General features: G+C 39.8%; 1 protein-coding gene across 2 annotated transcripts in view; it reads left to right on the top strand.

The window, feature by feature from the left end:
• The window catches only part of LOC106083314 (uncharacterized), a 254,888-nt gene that overhangs the window by 97,705 nt on the left and 135,559 nt on the right, over positions 1-21,624 (top strand). For both annotated transcript variants that reach the window (XM_059361528.1, XM_059361527.1), the window contains one exon: positions 21,470-21,518. In XM_059361528.1, coding sequence (XP_059217511.1) covers positions 21,482-21,518 — 37 coding nt within the window. In that variant the 5' untranslated portion in view covers positions 21,470-21,481. The remainder of the gene's footprint in view (positions 1-21,469; positions 21,519-21,624) is intronic.

Here is a 21,624-nt window from a genome sequence, read left to right as displayed (position 1 = left end):
CACCACTGAGTCTTCCGTGTATTAAAATCTACTCGATTCATTCGACCCCACTCAGTAATGGCCAGCAAAACCTGCCAGAGTATATCGTCCATAATCCGCCTCTTGCCTTCAATCTCTCGAAGACCTATGGCCTATGGTCGAATTAGTACGAATGACAGAGATTACTGTCATCCGCAAATGAGTAGATCGAATTCGATGTCTGATCCAACAGATCGTTGATGAAAATTAGAAAAATATATGGAGAAAGAACAGAGCCCTGGGATACACCTGCGGTCAATTTGTGCTCATTGGATGAGAACCCATCGATAACGACTCGAATAGTGCGATCTCTGAGAAAGCTCGAAATAAATTGAATGAAGCCATTACCGACACCAAATGCGACAAGCTTTGATAGTAGTGCACCGTGCCAGACCCTATCAAATGCCTTGGAGATATCCAGAGCCAAAACCTTACTCTCACCAAAATGGTGGATTGAGCGACTACAACGTTCCGACAGAAGTGCCATGAGGTAGAGCCGTAGAGCGATTTCTGCGGAACTCAGAAATCGCTAAGAAGGCCATTAGACTCTAAATACCTTGCCTACCGTGCGGGAGTCAGTCCCGGCGCGTTGGGAGGTTGCGAATGTTCAGCCAATACCCAAGAAGGGTGAGGCAAACAACCCTGCGAATTATCGGCCAATTGCGATATGCTCCGCTCTCTCCAATGTCATGGAGAGCATGGTTAATCACCACCTTGTGATTAATCACCACTTGTGATTAATCACCACCTTGTGATTAACCATGCTCTCCATGACATTGGAGAGAGCGGAGCATATCGCAATTGGCCGATAATTCGCAGGGTTGTTTGCCTCACCCTTCTTGGGTATTGGCTGAACATTCGCAACCTCCCAACGCGCCGGGACTGACTCCCGCACGGTAGGCAAGGTTGAAAAGGTTGCGTAATGGACGAGCGAGCGTCGAAGAACACTTGCGTAAGACAAGTATTGATATTTATTTACGTCTAGGTTTTCAAGAACCTTTTTAACTCCACGAGTTCGAAAAAATTTTTGGGGCATGATGCCAGATACATTTTCGATTGAGGGGAGTGGTTTTCGGTGGTTGGTTTTTCTTATTTCTTGGAAGACAGCTGGCAAACAAATAACTGTTCAGTGTTGTTCTAGTGGTTCGATTGCCATATGTCCAGTTTTGCCGAAAAAAACAAGCAAAACTTCCAAGCAAATAGAAGTGCTCTGTGCGCGATCAGCTTTTGTTGGATTTGGGTCATCTTGAAACACCCATACAGTCGACTGCTGTTTACTTTCGGTCTCATACATGTAAATCCACGATTCACCACCTGTCACGATATCATAGACGCATTTCGAAGCACCGCGATAGTATTTTTGGAGCATTTCTTTCGACCAATCGACACGAGCCTTTTTTTGAGTGATTGACAAATTGTGTGGGATCCAACGCGAACAAAATTTTTTTGAACGTCAAATGTGCATGGAATATTGTATGTATGCTGGTCCCACTAATGCCTAAGGTTGTCTCAATCTCACTATAGGTCACATGACGATCTTCCAACATCAGTTGGCGCATATCTTCAATGCTTTTTGGAACAACAACTGATTTTGGACGACCTTCACGAAATTCGTCTTGGAGTGAACTACCACCTCGGTTAAATTCACCATACCATCGATAAATACTGGTCCTTGATGGAGCTTCATTGCCAAAACTTAAATTAAGTTCGTCGATAAACTGTTGTTGAGTTAATCTACTTCGAAAGTTGTAAAAAATAATCGCACGAAAATATTTACGATTTAATTCCATTTTTTGGGCAAGATAAATCTTTTAGGTAACTGTAAACAACACAAATAGCGCTCGTATGTCAAAACGTTCTGAGGACGTATAACCTCAAAAATGTCAAACTTTACGATAGAGCTGTCAGTTGGCAGATTGCAACACAAGGGTTGTTCTTCAAATTTCCCTCCAAATCAGATAAAAACTAAGGATTCAAGGGGTACATGAAGTCATGTCGGAGGAGGTTGAGACAGTAGTGTGACTATTTCAAGGCATAAGAAAATGCTGTCTGTCGAAAGCACGCTTACTTTCGAAGGAGTAAAGCTAGAAGCTTGGAATTTTGCAAAAATACTTCTTATCAGTGTAGGTCGGTTGGGAGTGTAAATGGGCCATATCGGTCAATGTTTTCATATAGCTGCCATATAAACCGATCTTGGGTCTTGACTTCTTGAGCTTCTAGAGGGCGCAATTCTTATCCGATTTGAATTAAATTTTGCACGATGTGTTTCTCCATGACTTCCAGCAACTGTGTTAAGTATGGTTCAAATCAGTCAATAACCTGATATAGCTGCCATATAAACCGATCTTGAATCTTGACTTCTTGAGCCACTAGAGGGCGCAATTCTTATTCGATTTGAATAACATTTGGCACGACATGTTTTGTTATGATATTCAACAACTGTGCCAAGTATGGTTCAAATCGGTCCATAACCTGATATAGCTGCCATATTATCCTATCTTGGGTCTTGACTTCTTGAGCCTCTAGAGGGCGCAATTCTTATCCGATTTGAATTAAATTTTGCACGATGTGTTTCTCTATGACTTCCAACAACTGTGACAAGTATGGTTCAAATCAGTCAATAACCTGATATAGCTGCCATATAAACCGATCTTGAATCTTGACTTCTTGAGCCACTAGAGGGCGCAATTCTTATTCGCTTTGAATGAAATTTTGCACGAAGTATTTTGTTATAATATCCAACAACTGTGCCTAATATGGTTCTAATCAGTTTATAACCTGATATATCTATCATATAAACCGATCTGGGGACTTGACTTATTGAGCTTCTAGAGGGCGCAGTTCCTATGAAAATTTTGAAATTTTGCATGACGTATTTTATTATGACTTTCAACAACTGTGCCAAATAAAGTTCAAATCGGTTCACAACCTGATATACCTGTCACAAAAACCGATCTTGACTTTTTGAGCCTCTAGAGGTCGCAATTATTATCCGGTTTTCCTGAAATTTTGTACGACGGATCCTCTCATGACCATCAACATACGTTTTTTATTATGGTCTGAATCGGTCTATAGCCTGTTACAGCTCCCATATAAATTTTTCCGAAAGTTTTTTTGGTTCACCCTTTGTGTTAACTTTCGTATCGACTCCAAAACATTATTAAATGTGATGCCACTTTTTGTGACATTTTCCATAAAACAGCGTGAAAATATAGTCTTGACCTTATTCATTAATTTAGTCCATTGTGATATACATCTCGGATAGTTCTGCATAAATTTTACCAAATAAATTGGCCACATCATTGTTGTTATGCAGCTACATACGACCCCAAGTTGGGTGGCGTTAAATTTGTGGATGTGACATTCGAGTATATTGTTCCATCAATCTGTGACGTTAATTGACACTTTTGCTAAAGGACAGTGAAGACAGTGAAATGTCCTGGATAGGCCATTACAGTTCATAGCAATTTATGTACCAGCAAGTCTGGCTATAACCTCGTGAGAATGAATCAACGAAATGTATTGGCCACGAACTGAGTCATACGAGATTTAAACGAACATTTAATAGACTGTATAACTGTTCAATTTTACAAAACAAAAAAAAGAAAATCAATAATAATGGCATTTCGTGGAAAAATGTGATTGACAGTTGTAAATTGATAACTTCGAAAAGAAAAACTTCAATGGAAACCATTATGTTGAAATGAAAAGAAAATAACATATTGATGAGAGTAATGTGTCACAATGGAATTCGGGGAATTATGTTGAAGGTTTTTATATGTTTTTTTTTTTTTTTAATCTAAATATTGAGTGGGCGCACATTATTGTGAAATTTTTATAAAAATCATGTATCGAGCAAATTTTAATGTCGGTAGGAAGTAATTTTGTCCAAAATTGTCCATAGACCAAAAAAAAATTTGTGAGTAGTTCTGACAGACCCCTAGTAGACAACTAAATCATTAAGGGTCTTAAACATTAATTTGCACTTCAGCTTGTAAAAGGTCTTTTACAACTATAACCGCTCGTCAGAGTATCACTAGTGTGATAGCTAAATTAAGTCTCAACAAGTGTTAAGCATGCTAAGTTCGGCCGGGCCGAATCTTATATGTCCTCCACCATGGATCACATTTGTTGAGTTCTTTTACCGGCATCTCTTTTTAGGCAAAAAAGGATAAAAGAAAAGATTTGCTCTGCTATTACAGCGATATCAAGCTATGGTCCGGTTCGGACCACAATTAAATTATATGTTGGAGACCTGTGTAAAATATCAGCCAATTCGAATAAGAATTGCGCCCTTTGGGCCCTTAAAAATAGAGAGAGATCGATGTATATGGGAGCTATATGAGGCTTTACACCGATTCAGGCCATAATAAACACGTATGTTGATGGTCATGAGAGGATTCGACCAGGCAAATCGGATAATAATTGCGACCTCTAGAGGCTCAAGAAGTCAAGATCCCAGATTGGTTTATATGGCAGCTATATCAGGTTATAGGCCGATTTGAACCCTACTTGACACAGTTGTTGGATATCATATCAAAACACGTCATGCAAATTTTCATTCCAATCGGATAAGAATTGCGCCCTCTAGAGGCTGAAGAAGTCAATATTGACCGATTTGAACCTTTCTTAGCACAGTTGATGGAAGTCATAGCGAAGCGCGTAGTGTAAAATTTTATTCTAATTGAATAAGAATTGTGCCCTCAAGAAGTCAAGACCCAAGATCGGTTTATATGGCAGCTATATCAAAACATGGACTGATTTGTCCCATTTACAATTCCAAATGTATTTGCAGCTATATCTGAATGTATTTCGATCTGAACCATAGTTAGGCCAGATGATATTCACTGTTTCAAGTTTCAACAAAATCGGATGAAAAATTAAGCATTTATGGGCATTAGTCCCTTTATCGGAAGGTCGGATATCCAAATAGGGTCCGCTTTGGCCCGCTCAAAAACTTTACTACCGCATCAAAAAGACGTATCTATGCCAAATCAAAATCTAAATTTTTGAAGGCTGTAGAGTGCTTACAACAGTCACGGACATACAGACGTCGTTAAATCGTCTAAGAATTTAACGACGATCCGAAATATATGTACCTTGTAGGGTCGGAAATTGATTTTTCGATGTGTTGCAAACGGAATGGTCAAATGAATATACCCCCTATCCTACGGTGGTGCGTATAAAAATTAATTTGTGTTTGTTTGTTCATATTTTTGTCGCTTTGTTTGTTTGTTCCGTATAGACTCAAAGAACGGCTGAACCGATTATCTTGAAATTTTCACAGATTGTTGTGTAGGTTGGTCTGGAAGGAAATATAGGCTATATAAGTTTTTGATATCAGGAGGGGGGCGGACCCTCCCCCATACCCCAAAAGTACTACCCAAAAATAAAAGTGGTACGATCGGGAAAATATGGGATTTTAATGAAAGGTATTCAGTAGTAGAATACGAATTTCATAATAAAAATTGGGTCCATGTAACTTGGTAGCCGCCCCGGCCCCAAAACCCCTAAAAATAGAATTGTTTGACGATCATGACAATATGGGACTCAAATGAAGGGTATTCGGGAGTAGATTTCGAATATGGTCAGGAAGAAGGAAATGGCCTTATAATTATTGATAACGGAAGGGGGCGAACCCTCCTCCGTTACCCCAAAAACACCACCCAAAATCACCGATAAGGACAATATGGGAATCAAATGAAAAGTATGCAGGAGTTGATAACGAATCTGGTATACAAATTCATGTCGAAGTATAGGGTGTCACCCCTTCCCATAAAAACGGCCCAAATGGGCATAAAACCATTCTGACTATATGGAACTCGGCTGAATCAAATTTCTTAATTTTCACAGATTGTGTAGGTTTGTCAGGAAGGAAACATAGGCTATATAATTTTTTGATATCGGATGGGGGCTGACCCTCCGCCTTACGCCAAAAAACGACACCCAAAACTGAAAGTGGACCGATTTGCACAATATGGTTTTCAAATGAAAGGTATTGAAGACTAAAAAACGAAAATCTTATTAAAATTTTGGTCTAAGTACACAGCGGACGCCCCAATCCCAAAACTCCTCTAAGCATATATATTGAACGTTCATGTCAATACGGCACTCAAATGAAAAGTATACGGCGGTAAATTACAAATATGGCATAAAAGTAAAAAGTCGTTAAGTTCGGCCGTGCCGAACTTTGGATACCCACCACCTCGGGTATATACGTAAAACACCTTTCGACATAATCAGGTGAAAAATGCATAATTAATGTCCCATAGCAGCTATATCGAAATATATTCCGATTTGGACCAAATAGTAATAAGTACAAGTGATAGTCCAACAACACGGATGTCAAAAAGCCTAACATAAGTCACTGTGTCAAATTTCAGTGAAAACGGATTATAAATGCTCCTTCAATGGGGCCAAGACTTTAAATTGAGCTATCGGTATATATGTCAGCTATATGCAGATTTAGACCGATTTGGGCCAAGTTTCAGAAAAATGTCAAAGAACATAACTCAATGTCAAAAAGTTTCGTCGAAATCGGACAATAAATGCGAGAGATCGGTCTATGTGGCAGCTATATACAAATCTTGATCGATCTAGCCCAAATTGCAGATATATGTCGAGGGGCTTAACACAACTCACTGTCCCAAATTTGTGCAAAATCGGACAATAAATGCATCTTTTATGGGCGCAAGACCTTAAATCGAGAGATGGGTCTATATGGCAGCTATATCCAAATCTGGACCGATCTGGGCCATATTGCAGAAGTATGTCGAGGGCTTAACGCAACTCACTGTTACAAATATCAGTGACATCGGATAATAAATGCGCCAATTATGGGCCCGATCGAGAGATCGGTCTATATGACAGCTATATCCAAATCTGGATCGATATGGGCCAAATTGAAGACGGATGTCGAATGGCCTAACGCAACTCACTGTCCCAAAATTTGGGCAAAAAACGGACAATAAATGGTCCCATAAAAGACCAAAACCTTAAATCGAGAGATCGGTCTATATGGCATCTATATCCAAATCTCGACTGATCTGAGCCAAATTTCAGAAGGATGTGGAAGGGCCTTACACAACTCACTGTTCCAAATTTCAGCAAAATCGGATAATAAATGTGGCTTTTAGGGGCCCAAAACCCTAAATCGGCGGATCGGTCTATATAGGGGATATATCAAAATATAGCCCGAGGCAGCCATCTTCGAACTTAACCTGCTTATGGACGAAAAAAGAGTCTGTGCATAGTTTCAGCTCAATATCTCTATTTTTAAAGACTGTAGTGTGATTTCAACAGATAGACGGACGGACATGGCTAGATCGTCTTAGATTTTTACGATGATCAAGAATATACATACTTTAGAAGGTCGGAAATGGATATTTCGATGTATTGCTAACGGAATGATGCATGCCTCAAAGCACCCACTAAACTGAAATTCATATCCGACTATGGCAATATGGAGATCAAATCAACGGTATTTGGAAGTATAGAACGAATTTGATATCTATTTTCAAGGCAAAGTGCCGGTGGCCGCCCCAGCCCCAAAACACCCTCCAAACCGTTCATATGTATCGACCATGGCAATATGGGGCTCAACTTAAAGGGATTTGGGAATGTAGATCGAATATGATATCCATATTTGAGTGAAATGTCTGAGGTGCCATCCCTCCCCTAAAAATAACTTCTTATTACCCTAATTTTTAAAAAACCCCAGATCTCGATCTTTGTATACCCTCCACCATAGGATGCGGGTATACTAATTTTGTCATTCTGTTTGTAACACTTCGAAATATGCGTCTAAGACCCAAAAAAATGTATATTTTCTTGGTCGTCATGACATTCTAAGTCGATCTAGCCATGTCCGTCCGTCAATCCGTTGGTCCGTCTGTCTGTCGAAACCACGCTATTTTTCGAAGAAGTTAGGCTAGGCGCTTGAAATTTTGCACAAATACTTTGTATTAGTGTAGATCGGTTGGGATTATAAATGGCCTAATACGGTCCACGTTTTGCTATAGCTGCCATATAAACCGATCTGGGGTCTTGACTTCTTGACCCTCTGAAGGGCACAATTCTTATCCGATTTGACTGAAATTTTGCACGCCTTGTTTTGGCATCACCTCCAATAACTGTGCTAAATATGGTTCAAATCGGTACATAACCTGGTATAGCTGCCACATAAACCGATCTGTGGTCTTGACTTTTCAGCTTTTAGAAAGCGCAATTCTTATCTGATGAGGTGTTTTCGTATTACTTTTAACAACTGTACTAAGCATAGTCTTAATCGGTTTACTACCTGATATTGCTGCTATATAAACCGATCTTGGATCATGACTTCTTGAGCCCCTGGAGGGCGCAATTCTCATCCGATTTAGCTGAAATTTTGCATAAGGTGTTTTGTTATAATTCCCAACAACTGCGCTTAGTACGGTGCAAATCGGTAAATAACCTGGTATAGCTGCCGTATAAACCGATCTGGGATCTTGACGTCTTTAGCCTCTAGAGGGCGCAATTCTCATCCGATTTGGGTCAAATTTTGTACAACGGCTTCTCTCATGACCTTCAGCATACGTGACTAATATGGTCTGAATTGATCCATAGCTTGATACAGCTCCCATATAAACCGATCTTCCGATTTGGCTTCTTGAGCCCCTACAAAACGCAATTCTTATCCGAATGGACTGAAATATTACACAATGACTTCTGAAATGTTCAGCATTCAATTCATTTATGGTTCGAATCAAACTATATCTTGATATAGGTCCACTAACGTAACAGTTCTTATTCATTATTCTTTGTTTGCCTTAAAAGAGAAACCGCGCAAAGAACTCGACAAATGCGATCCATGGTGGATGGTATGTAAGATTCGGCCCGGCCGAACTTAGCACGTTCTTACTAGTTTTGCACTCTTACAGTCACCAAATACCAGACGTGGTTTCTATTGTTGTAGTCTGGTGCTTTGAGGGGCGGCCTTAAACCCGCCAAATGGATATAAAGATCATTCGCAACAATTTAGAGCTTGGAACTGACTCAACAGCTGCATTTGGGAGTGGAGTAAAAATTTACTCAAGAACCGAGCAGGGGCAAACTTCTCACACATCAATGAGTGCTCTCCGATTCAAGTTTAAACACAATGATAAGGATCTTTTTTATAGCCGAGTCCGAACGGCGTGCCGCAGTGCGACACCTCTTTGGAAGAGGTGTCGCACTGCGGCATGGTACCTCGCAAATGTCGCCAGCATTAAGAGGCGATAACCAAATGCAAATTTTGCCCATGAACATTCCACTAAGGAACAGGGGCAAACTTCTCACATATCAAGTTTTAAGCTCAAATATAACGGGCCTCCTTTTTATAGCCGAGTCAAAACGGCGTGGCGCAGTGCGACACCTCTTTAGCATAGTACCTCACAAATGGTGCCAGCATTAGGAGGGTAAAACCACCGTTGGAAATTATTTATTGTCTCGCCAGGATTTGAACCCAGGCGTTCAGCGTCATAGGCGGACATGATAACCTCTGCGCTACAGTGGCGATAACCACTGCTTTAAATTTTGTCCGATGTTCTCGACAGGATGCGAACGCAGGCGTTCAGCGTCATAGGCGGACATAGGCTAAAAAGATACTAGAAAGTTAAAGAATGCGCAGCGGAGTGGGCCCGGATCGGCTACTATATATAAATATCTAAGTGTTTACTTCGTTTTACCGCAGCCCTCATCATGCATGTATCGCTTAAGATAATTTTGCTTGATCCCAACTACAATGTTTTTGTTTCATGTAGATTTTTCGCAAATCCCCTAGTTGATGTCGTACTGTTTTCGTTTGCCTCCTCCATTCGTTTTTTGTTTGACCCGTCATGGTATCAAAAACTAATCACTTTTTATTGTCATGACACAATATATCAACTGTGCTGTAAATCCAACACTTTAACCATAAACGGATATACAAAATGTATCTCGTCTGTCTGTCTGTCTTTATATGGCTTTGCATCTACACATGTGTGTATGTGCATGAGGGGGCTTCAATGTCCACAAGCGAGCTTTGTAATCCGAATAGCCCCATAAGCAGTAGGGATTGGCAGAGTGTATGAAAGCTGTCAACTTGTGTCAACCGATGATCGGCAGGGATATTAAACTTTACCAATACTGGCGTTTAGCCCCCCCCCCTGCTTTATGGTATTGTGTCATCGTAGGCCGAGGATGATGGTCATAAAATAAAAACGAAATAAATAACAAGCTGGCCAATGATTTTTGGTGGCTTGACATCCAATACGAAATCCAATCTCATCATCATTTGCTGCTTTCGTTTCATCACATTATGGCAAGGGCTTTAGCTAGGGCCAGTAAAAACACGCGCCGAAAACAATCATTGTTGTCACCATTATGGTGTCATTATTAAAATTCAATCAAAATCAGGATTTCAGACTTCAGTAAAATTTTAATTGACTTGCGTAAAAGTCATGTCGCGTTTAATATCAAAATTGCATTTTAATGGACAAACACAGAGCCGGACAATAAAGCGTCAGGTTTCATGGCTGGGATTCAGTGGATTACTAAGGGTGGAATATTGGGGGAAAACCCAAAGCCCATTTGACTGAAAGTAAAAAAAATTAATTTAAAAAATTTAATTAAATTTTTTTTTTTTTAAATTTTGCCTTAGGTAAAATTTCATTAAAATTTAGTATTAAGGGAAAGTTTTACAGAAAAATTGATAAAATTTTGTCTTTAGAGGGATGCATTTATTGAAATTTTTTCTTTGGGGAAAATTTTATAGAGAAAATTTAATCGAAATTTTGTCTTTGAAGAAAATTTGATTGAAATTTTGTGTATAGAAAAAACTTTTTTTTACTGACATTTTGTATCTACGGAAAATTTTACTGAAAGTTTTTCTTTTAGGAAAACTTCACTGAAATTTGATCTATACTGAAAATTTCTCTGAAATTTTGTTTTTACTATTTCACTCAAATTTTGTCTCAAGGGAAAGTTTGATTGCAATTTTGTCTTTAGGGAAAATTTCACTAAAATTTTGTCTCAGGGACAAATTTCACTGAATGTTGAGGGTATATCTCACTGAAATTTTGCTTTTAGTGAAAACTTCACTGAAATTTTGTTTTTAGGAGAAATTTCACTGACATTTTTCGCCTTCGGGAAAACCTTACTGAAATTTTCGCCTTGGGGAAAATTTCACCGAAATTTTTTTTCTAAGGAAAATTTTACTGAAATTTTGTTTTTGAAGAAAATTTCACTTAAATTTTGTCTTTTGGGAAAAATGTTACTGACATTTTGTCTTTAGGTAAAATTTCACTGAAGTTTTGTTTTTTGGGAAAAATTTCACTGAAATTTCGCTGAAATTTTGTCTTTAGGAGAAATTTCACTAAAATTTAGTTTTTAGGAGAAATTTCACTGACATTTTCTCCTTCGGGAAAACTTTACTGACATTTTCGCCTAAGGGAAAATTTCACCGAAATTTTGTCTTTATGGAAAATTTCACTGAAATTTTTTTTTCTAAGGAACATTTTACAGAAATTTTGTTTTTGAAGAAAATTTCACTTAAATTTTGTCTTTTGGGGAAAATTTCACTGACATTTTGTCTTTAGGAAAAATTTCACTGAAGTTTTGTTTTTTGGGAAAAATTTCACTGAAATTTTATCTTTAGAGAAAATTTCACTAAAATTTAGATTTTAGGGAAAATTTCGCTGAAATTTTCTCTTTGGGGAAAACTTCACTGAAATTTTCGCTTCAGGGGAAATGTCACTGAAATTTTGCCTTTAGGGAAAACTTCACTGAAATTTCACTGACATTTTCTCTTTAGGGAAAACTTTACTGGCATTTTCGCCTTAGGGAAAATTTCACCGAAATTTTGTCATTAGGGAAAATTTCACTGAAATTTTTTTTCTAAGGAAAATTTTACTGAAATTTTGTTTTTGTAGAAAATTTCACTTAAATTTTGTCTTTTGGGGAAAATTTCACTGACATTTTGTCTTTAGGAAAATTTCACTGAAGTTTTGTTTTTTGGGGAATATTTGACTGAAATTTTATCTTTAGAGAAAATTTCACTAAAATTTTATCTTTAGAGAAAATTTCACTAAAATTTTATCTTTAGAGAAAATTTCACTAAAATTTTGGTTTTAGGGAAAATTTCGCTGAAATTTTTTCTTTGGGGAAAACTTCACTGAAATTTTCACTTCAGGGGAAATGTCATTGAAATTTTGTCCTTTGGGACAATTTCGCTAAAATTTTGTCTTTGGGAAAATTTTACTAAAATTTTGTTTCTAAGTAAAATTTCGTTGAAGTTTTGTCTTTAGAGAAAATTTCAATGAAATTTTATCTTTAGGAACACTTTTATTCGATTGCGCAGACAAGACTACAATGAAATTTGATAGTCTTGCTGCTATATAGACCAACCCGCCGATAAATGGTCTGAAACCCATGAAAGCTTTATTCTTTATCCGATTTCGCTGAAATTTAGGCCTCCCAACATCTGACCCAAATATGGTTAAGATCGGACTATATTTGGATATAGCTGCCATATAGACCGATCTGCCGATAAAGGATTTGAAGCTCATAAAAGCTTTATTTTTTATCCGATTTCCCTGAAATTTGAAATTGTAAGTAGTTTTAGGCCTCCCGATATCTGACTCAAATATGGTTTAGATCGGACTATATTTAGATATAGCTGCCATATAGACCGATCTGCCGATAAAGGGTCTGAAGCCCATAAAAGCTTTACTTATTACCTGATTTCGCTGAAATTGAAACAGTGAGTTGTTTTAAGCCTACGGACATTCGACCCAAATATGAATCAGGTCAGACTATTTATTTAGCTGTCAGAAAGACCGATCATATAATTTAGGGTCTTATTCCCATAAAAAGCTGACTTATTGCTTGATTTCGCTGAAACTGTTGTACAAGAGTTCACGGGACGTGAAAAAAATATGGTCGAGACCAGCCCCTATTTAGATATAACTGTGGCTACAGTAGTGAAGCTATAATAAAATAGGAGGATTATTATATCTTTGGAGGTGAGTAGGCAAAGTTCGGCACGGCTGAACTTAACACCTTTTTACTTGTTTTTTCAGCTGGATTACTGTTGCGAGGACCTCGTTTAGACTGGGTGGTACACATTCAATACTATCATCAGGGGTTGGCTCATCAGCGAATACCAGCTGCTGGAAAAGTATTCTTTCATATCCTCAGCACACTATCAGTACCTCTTAACAGATTTCCTTTTATGTGTCTGTAGGCGTATGTGCCTGTACCAAAGCTATTGGTTTGATGTTTAATTCTTGGTAGATTATTCGGCTTCCATTCTGGCTCTTGAACATCTTTATTCGCTAACACTCATCACGTCTTTGTCTTCTTCTGGCGCATTGCTACTAGCTGTATAGTTGCCCTGTATGACGCAATCTTGGCTTCAGTAACTTTTTGGCGCTTCTGGTTGTATCATGCGTTCCTTGGGGGGAGGTTTTTGGTACTCAAGAATGTCACGCCGCAAACAGTGTAGGCTGCAATATGCATGTGCGTGAAGATAAATTTCCAATATACCTAGTAGAGACACAAACCGCTTTGTTAACAGAGCGCGAGAGAGTGTTACATAAGAGTTAACAGATTTCCTCTAAGGCGTTAGCAGAGCTCTGTTAATATTTAACATTACCAAAAAATATAGAAATTTAATAATATTTTGTAATTTTTGTAAAGACTGGAATTATTGGATTGCCTGCAGGAGCAATGGTAACGCCTTAGAGGAAATCTGTTAACTCTTATGTTACACTCTCTCGCGCTCTCTTAACAAAGCGGTCTGTGTCTCTACTAGTTATATTCGGAATTTATCTTCACGCACATCCAATATGCCTACATTGGGAACTTACTCTTATGGTAATCGATGATTGCTTAGAGTAGCAGTTGGTCAAGTGTCTTTAATTTTAATATAGTTGGACGTCTTCATTTGGTAGAAATATTTGAAGTGGAGTAATTTTCTTTCATGCTGCGTTACAAAATTCGGTATCCTCCGGCCTGGTCCTGAAAACTTAGCTTACATGTCGCTAGAAGCATAGGGCAAGAGTTGCCTTTCTTGCCCTTTCCAAAATGTTTGATTTGAAATTCCTAGATCAAAGAGCCAAAGTAAAATGAAAAGCAAATCACTTTTTTTACTCTCCATTTCCCAGCAACAAGTGATAGTACTCTGAATATTGAAAACCTCAATTAGTTTGTTGTTGCTTTTTTTAAATAACATTTTCTATCCACCAGAGTATTTGACCCTGAAAATCATTTAATTTTCTTAGAAAACCATACTGGCATACATGGTGGTGGAATCAACATCACCTTGATGCTAAGAGCAGTATACGTCAAATACATATACGGAGCTTTATACATAACATTCGTACAAAGTATTAAAGTGTCAAACAAGATAACGAATGAGATTAAGACTGTGTCGTCAAAAGTATTCCATGGCATGAATACTGTGACACAAAGAAATGCTTTCTCACGTGATTGCAGATGGTGCTCACAGAAATTGTCTTTAAAATAATGTAAAGCAATTATATAAAGCGAAAATCTGCTTCGCTTTATCTTTGGAAAGAAATAAAGTTGGAAAATTTTAAGGGGCGACATTAGGTTAGATTAGGTTTAAGTGGCAGTCTGCCATCAGACTCACTTAGACGTTTTCGTCCATTGTGATACCACAGGAACAGAAGAAGGAAGATGCCTTCTAGTTCCTACCGTTAAAACATCCAGATCGCTTTAAAATGTCCCGTAACTTGCAAATGTTCACATCCGCCTCAAAGAAATGAAGACCTAGAGTGGAACTCCTAACTGCTAGTGCGGGACACACACACAGAAGGTTTCTGCAAAAGTCGTTGCTGGCAACCTTCAGTCTGTCAGCATGTTTTGCGATTAGACAGTGACCTGTCATGACGGACACAAGGACTGAGACGTCTGTTCTAACCAATGACAGCAAAGCTGTACCCCTCTTCAAGTCTAGATGAGGCCACATAGTTTTGGAATGCTCACAACCCCCTCTTTAGGACCATCTATCATTCGTTGCCCTTCGAGCCTGGTCCTGAAAACTTAGCATACATGTCACTAGAGGGATACTCACAGATTCAGGTTCCCCTAGAACATGTTAGGTAGTTCCTAGTCTTACAAGCTCGTCCGCTTTACAATTCCCTGGGATATCTCTGTAGCCTGGCAGCCAGAACATTTGAATATTGTATTGAACTGAGAGATGTGTGACAGTAGAGGGCGGTTTTTGTGTTCAGAAATACGTTCTCCAGGGATTTAATGGCTGCCTTTCTGTCTGAGAAGATATTTATGCCAATCGTCGTAATGACATTAAATCTTAGCCATTCCACCACTTCCTTAATTTTAAGGATCTCTGCTTGATACACAATGCAGTGGTCGGGTAACCTTTTCGATATGACCAGTTCTAGATCTTTAGAGTACACCCCAAAGCCCATCTGGTCGTTTAGTTTGGAACCATTCGTACTGAAATCTATGTAACTTCTGTTAGCAGGGATATGGTAGTTCCAATCGGTATCAGGAATAGTGGTACAGTAATTTTTATCAAAAAGCGGCTCAGATAGGGTGTAATCCACACTGCCCGGATCATCGGATATTGTATCAAGTATAACACAATGTCCGTGGCCGCCACATGACCAATGAAAAAGCTCCGTTAACCTCATGGCAGTGGTTGCTACAATTTAGATAGCCATAATGTCCATTAAATGCAGTGCATCAGATGGTGTCGTCCTCAGTGCGGCTGTGATGCACAAACAAGGTATCCTTTGGATCCGGTTAAGTATTGAGCAGTAGGTGGACTTTTGAAGCGCCGTCCATCAGACCACAACACCATATAGCATAATAGGTCTGACAACTGCAGTATATACCCAAGGAATGACACGCGGTCTAAATCCCCAACTTTTGGCAATGGCTCTCTTGCAGGTGTCCAGGGCAAGAGTGGCCTTTCTTACCCTTTCCAAAATGTTGGATTTGAAGTTTAGTTTCTTGTCCAGCAAAACACCCAGGTATTTTGCGCTTTCTGTTAGTGGAACATTCTCTCTTTCTAAGGAGTCGGGTGCCACTGTAGTCAACTTGTGTCTCCTGCTGAAAAGAACTACTTCTGTCTTGCACGGATTTATACCCAGACCACTTTCGGTAGTCCACTTGCTGTTTTACTTAGAGCTTCTGGAAGTATATCTTTTAGAGTGCCGGGAAACTTTCCCCTAACCGCAATTACCACGTCATCAGCATACGCGACCACTTTTACGCCTTTTTCTTTCAGAGACAATAATATATTGTTTATGGCTATATTCCAAAGTAGAGGAGACAGTAAACCTCCTTGAGGAGTTCCTCTGCTGACCCATCTTTTTAGATCCACAGATCCCAAGCCAGCCGTAATGCATCTTTTAGTAAGAAAGTTATTAATAAACTTTCTTATGGTAGAGTTGATGCCTAGAAACTTCAACTCCTTCATGATTGACGTCGGTTTTACATTATTCAAAGAAGAACCTTCAATGTCAACATTGTATTGCATATTCCTTGGCAGCGAGAGAACCCTCTATGTAGCCGACTTGGTCGCGAAGGGCTGTTTCAGTGGATTTGCCTTTACTATATGCATGCTGCTGCAGCGACGGGCGATTTCTAGGGATCTTTGCCCTAAGATATGTTTCTATGAACCCCTCAAGAGTCTTCAGCCTAAAGGATGACAAACTAATAGGTCGAAAATCTTTCGCCTTCGTGTGGTAGGTTTTCCTGCTTTCGAAATGAAAATAACCTTTTTGTCCCTCCATGCCACAGGTATATATTACATTCTTATACTAGCAGAGTATATCTCCCTAAGCCAGGGAACAATTATATCAGACACAGCTTGTAATTCTACCGGTGATACATGATCAGGGCCTGGCAACTTAAAGCAGTCGAAACTTCTTATCGCCCAAAGGATTTTCTGCTCAAACACAATTTCCCAAATGGCCCCCGACGAATGCATAGCAGTGACAACCTCTTCTGGCGCCACGTTGTCCATTGGAGAATTTCCCGGGAAATGTGTATCAACGAGAAGTTCTAGTGTTTTCTCCCTAGACATTGTCCATACATTCTCTGATTGTTGGATATACCCCACCGCAATAGGTCTCGAGGACAAAGTCTTCCTTAGCCTAGAGGTCTCAGCTGTATCCTCACCGAGCTGCAGAATTCTACCCAGGATTTGTTCTGAGCCTTTCTCAGCTCGCCATTATATTTTCTTAGCTCAGCCTTATAGATGTTCCAATCGTGTGGTGCTCTTGTGGCTTTTGCTCTGTCGAAGAGTTTTCTGAAGTTCTTCCTTAGACCAACTAGCTCTGGGAGGAGCGACATTATATTACCCCAAACCACAGCTGCTCTCAGTGGTTGATGGTTTCCAAGGTTTCCAATCGGATATTAATCCGCCCATGCCCCTATGGACATACATCTAAGCCAGTAATCGGCTTGTTGTGCGCTCTAAATACTAACCCACCACCATGGATTCTGCCAATATATGGGAGCCATATCTGGTTATGGACCGATTTGGGCCGTACTTGATACACTTGTTGGAAGGCGTCACAAAACACCACGTGCTCCATTTCAGCCAAATCGGATAAAAACTGCGGCTTCTGAGGGCTCCAGAAGTGAAATCGAGAGATCGGTTTATATGGAGTCTATATCAGGTTATAGACCGATTTAGTCTGTACTAAGCTCTGTTATTGTAAGTCATAACAGAACACTATGTGCAAAATTTCAGTCAATTCGGATGAAAATTGAGGCTTCCAGGGGCTCAAGAAGTCAAATCGGGAGATCAGTTTATATGGGAGCTATATCAGGTTATAGACCGATTTAGACGTTACTTGGTACAGTTATTAGAAGTCATAACAGAAAGTAAGATTGTGGCTCTGGATATTTCGAAGGCATTTGATAGGATCTGCCACGGTACACTACTATCGAAGCTTGTCGCATTTGGTAATTGCTTCGTCCGATTTATTTCGAGCTTTCTCAGGGATCGCACTATTCGAGTCGTTATAGATGGGTTCTCATCCAATGAGCATAAAATGACCGCAGGTGTACCCCAGGGCTCTGTTCTTTCTCCTTCTCTTTTTCTTATTTTAATCAACGATCTATTGGGTCAGACATCGAATCCGATCTACTCATTTGCGGATGACAGTAATCTCGGTCATTCGATCATAGGCCGAGTCTTCGAGAGATTGAGGACAAGAACCGGGTTATGGACGGTACACTCTGCCAGGATTTGCTGGCCGTTTCAGAGGGGGGTCGAATGAATCGAGTAGTTTTTAATACACGGAAGACTCAGTGCTGCTTGTTGTCACAAAAACGATTCGCTGACCCATTACGATCATCTTTGCCTATCAACGGTGTAGACGTTGAGCAATCTTGTTCTTGATGTTCTGGGCATGAAAATACAAGGTGATGTCCGTTGGGCTAAACATGTATTTGAAGTGTCGATAGAAGCATTCAAGTGTTTTGGCTTCCTTAAACGGTGTAGGAATTACTTCACTCCGTCTGATCTTCTTAACATCCATTTTCATAAGGCCGAGAATGGAGTACAACTCACATGTATGGGCTGGAGCTTCAAGATCATCCCTGGAGCTATTGGACCGTGTACAGAGGAGAGCGATGGCGTTGATAGTGGACAGTGGGGTATCCAACTCAATTGCCTCCCTTCATCATCGTTGCAATGTGGTTTGTTTGACACTGTTCTATCGGTTCTTTCATGGTGTGTGTTTGTCTGATATTCGTCTTTTTATTCTTGATGTGAGGATGTATGTCAGGGATACTAGACATTTCAGGAACTCACACCTGTTTGTAATTGATTGGCCAGCGGACCGCACAATGCATTATAGAGAGTATTCTTATTTCGCTCGAACCGTTCGTATGTGGAATCGACTTCCGACTAATGTTTTTCCCACCCACTTTGACATCCAAAGATTTAAGACAAATGTCAATAAGCACTACATCCTTTTCCCCCCCTCCAATTCCTAATTTCCGCTCGCCAACGCAATACACTATATTCATAGGGGACATCACCTGCGAGTTGGCTGACAAAAAAAATATTATGTGCAAAAATTTCAGCCGATTCGGATGAAAATTGAGGCTTCCAAGAAGTCAAATAGGTAGTTCGTTTTATATGGGAGCTATATCAGGTATTACACCGATTAGAACCGTACATGACGCTCTTGTTGGAATTCGTAACAAAACACTACGTGCTCAATTTCAGGCAAATCGGATAAAAATTGCGCTTGTAAGGGGCTCAAGAAGTAAAATCAGGACATCGGTTTATATGGGAGCTATATCAGGTTTTAGACCGATTTGGACCGTACTTGGCACAACTGTTGGAAGTCGTTACGAACCATCGCATGCAAAATTGCAGCAATATCGGAAAAAAATGCTGATTGTAAGGGCTCAAAATGTCAAATCGGGAGATCGGTTTATATGAGAGCTATATCTAAATCTGAACCGAAATGGCCCATACATTAATAATAAGTACCTATGCAAAATTTCAAGCGGCTAGCTTTACGCGTTCGACCGCTGCGGTGATTTCGAAAGACGGACGGACGGACATGGCTCGACTCAGGATGTCGATACGATCAATAATACATATACTTTATGGGGTCCCCGACCAATCTTTCGAGGTATTACAAACAGAATCACTAGATAAGCATACCTCCATCTTTTGGTGATGGGTATAAAAATTAACCTCGAAAAAGAAAATTTAGGTCAGGAATTCCTTGCTGCTTACAAAATTCTCAATAGTTTTTCATACCACGCCCCTTAGTTGGTTTATGTCTGCTAATGTGTCCCCATCTAAGTGATGGTGCCTGTTAGCAGCGAAAACCGGGCAAAGACATAGGAAATGCTCCAACGTCTAATCGTCTTCCCAACGTGCCCTACACATGCCATCACTTTCCGTTCCGATTTTGCATTAGTGAGCTCCAAGTCCTATGTGTTCTGTTATGATATCGAAAGCTATACTGACCTCCTGCTTGCTTCCTTTCATAAATAGCCTCGTCCTCTCACGATATGGATTACCCCATAGAACATTCGTCGTCCTACCGACCGTTCCGTCGCTCACTCTCTTAACTCGTACTGCGTCGACCCGAAAGGCCTCGAGATAACCAAGCAGTCCTCTTTCCTTCTCTGCAAATTGTTTTCTTTTTCATTCCCCTTTACTCCGCTATGGCCCAGCACCCAAACGATGCGAATTTTGCCATCCTCATAGAAGGCGTTAATCTCCTTTTTACACTGCAAGACTATTCGTGACCTTACCGTCCTGCTTTTTATTGCACTTACGGCCATTTTACTGTCCCTAAACACTAGATGTCCTCGCGTTAGTATCACACAACCTTAGCATTCCGTGATGGCCTGCATCTCCGCCTGCAGGGTCATATTATGGTCAGGCAGTCTAAAACAGATGTAAGTCCCTGGGTCCTCGATGTTAACCCTCAGGCCCACTCTGTCATTTAGCTTTGATCCATCGGTGTAACATGATCTTCCAGATGGCAATACTAGGGTTCCGTCAATCCAAGACTGTGCCGATGGCAGCAGTGCGTCGCACTCAACTTCAAGGTTCATCTCAGGTAACCGATCGGAAACCTCTCCCCTTCCTTCCTGGTTTCCTATCGTCGCCTCGATTATACCGCGATGGTATGAGCGGCTTTCATCCTCAATCCATTCTCCCATCGCCTTAAGTCTTCTAGCCGCAGTGTCGATCGTGTCATTCTCAGAGAAGGCGTTAATCTCCTTCTTACACTCCAAGACCGTTCGTGACTTTACCGCCCTGGTTGTTATAGCGATGCCCTCGCGTTAGCACCACACCACGCATTCCGTGATCGCCTGGATCTCCGCCTGCAGGACCGTATTATGGTCAGGCAGTCTAAAACAGATCTCAGTCACTGGGTTCTCAATGTAGACCCTCAGGCCGACTCTGTTCTCTAGTTTTGATCTATCCATGTAATGTGATCTCCCAGATGACAGTGTCTCGCCCTCAATCTCAAGTGTCATCTCAGCTATCCGATCAAAAAACTGTTCTATTCCATCCACATTTCCTATCCTAAAATTAGGGGTTGCAAATCAATATTTCAAGGTGTAGCAAACATAGAGACAAAATTAATATACTCAACCCCCCTATGGTGGTGGTTATAGAAATCACAACATGTTCCCACAACTTTAACATTCCATTATATTCCATAACGTTATGTTCCCTTACTCATCTATTTTAATTTTATACTGCACATCGAAGCTCAACCCACGATGGCGTCAATATGTTCTCTCCGAAGTGTGTTACTAAACTATTCTTGGCATTGTACTTTGAAACTAGTTTTGTATGCATTTTGTTTGTCCTTGCTATTCTGTTTCTATGATTTCATATGCATTTCGATTTTTGCTTTCTTAAACGTTTAATGAATTATTTATATATTCTTTGTCTTTACAGGATATCCCGACAATGGCGAAGAAAATTGCATCACATTTCAACAATGTTGGTAAGTCCCATCACATTTGAATAACAGAAAGCATTGAAATGGTCATAACGACTAACATTTGTTATAAAGAATTATGCGAAAGCCAACAAAACTTGGATGCATGCTG

The sequence above is a fragment of the Stomoxys calcitrans genome, chromosome 2 (assembly GCF_963082655.1).
Source record: "Stomoxys calcitrans chromosome 2, idStoCalc2.1, whole genome shotgun sequence".
Taxonomy (NCBI): domain Eukaryota; kingdom Metazoa; phylum Arthropoda; class Insecta; order Diptera; family Muscidae; genus Stomoxys; species Stomoxys calcitrans.
Note: the sequence above shows the minus strand (reverse complement) of the source record. Positions and strands in the feature narration are given on the sequence as shown.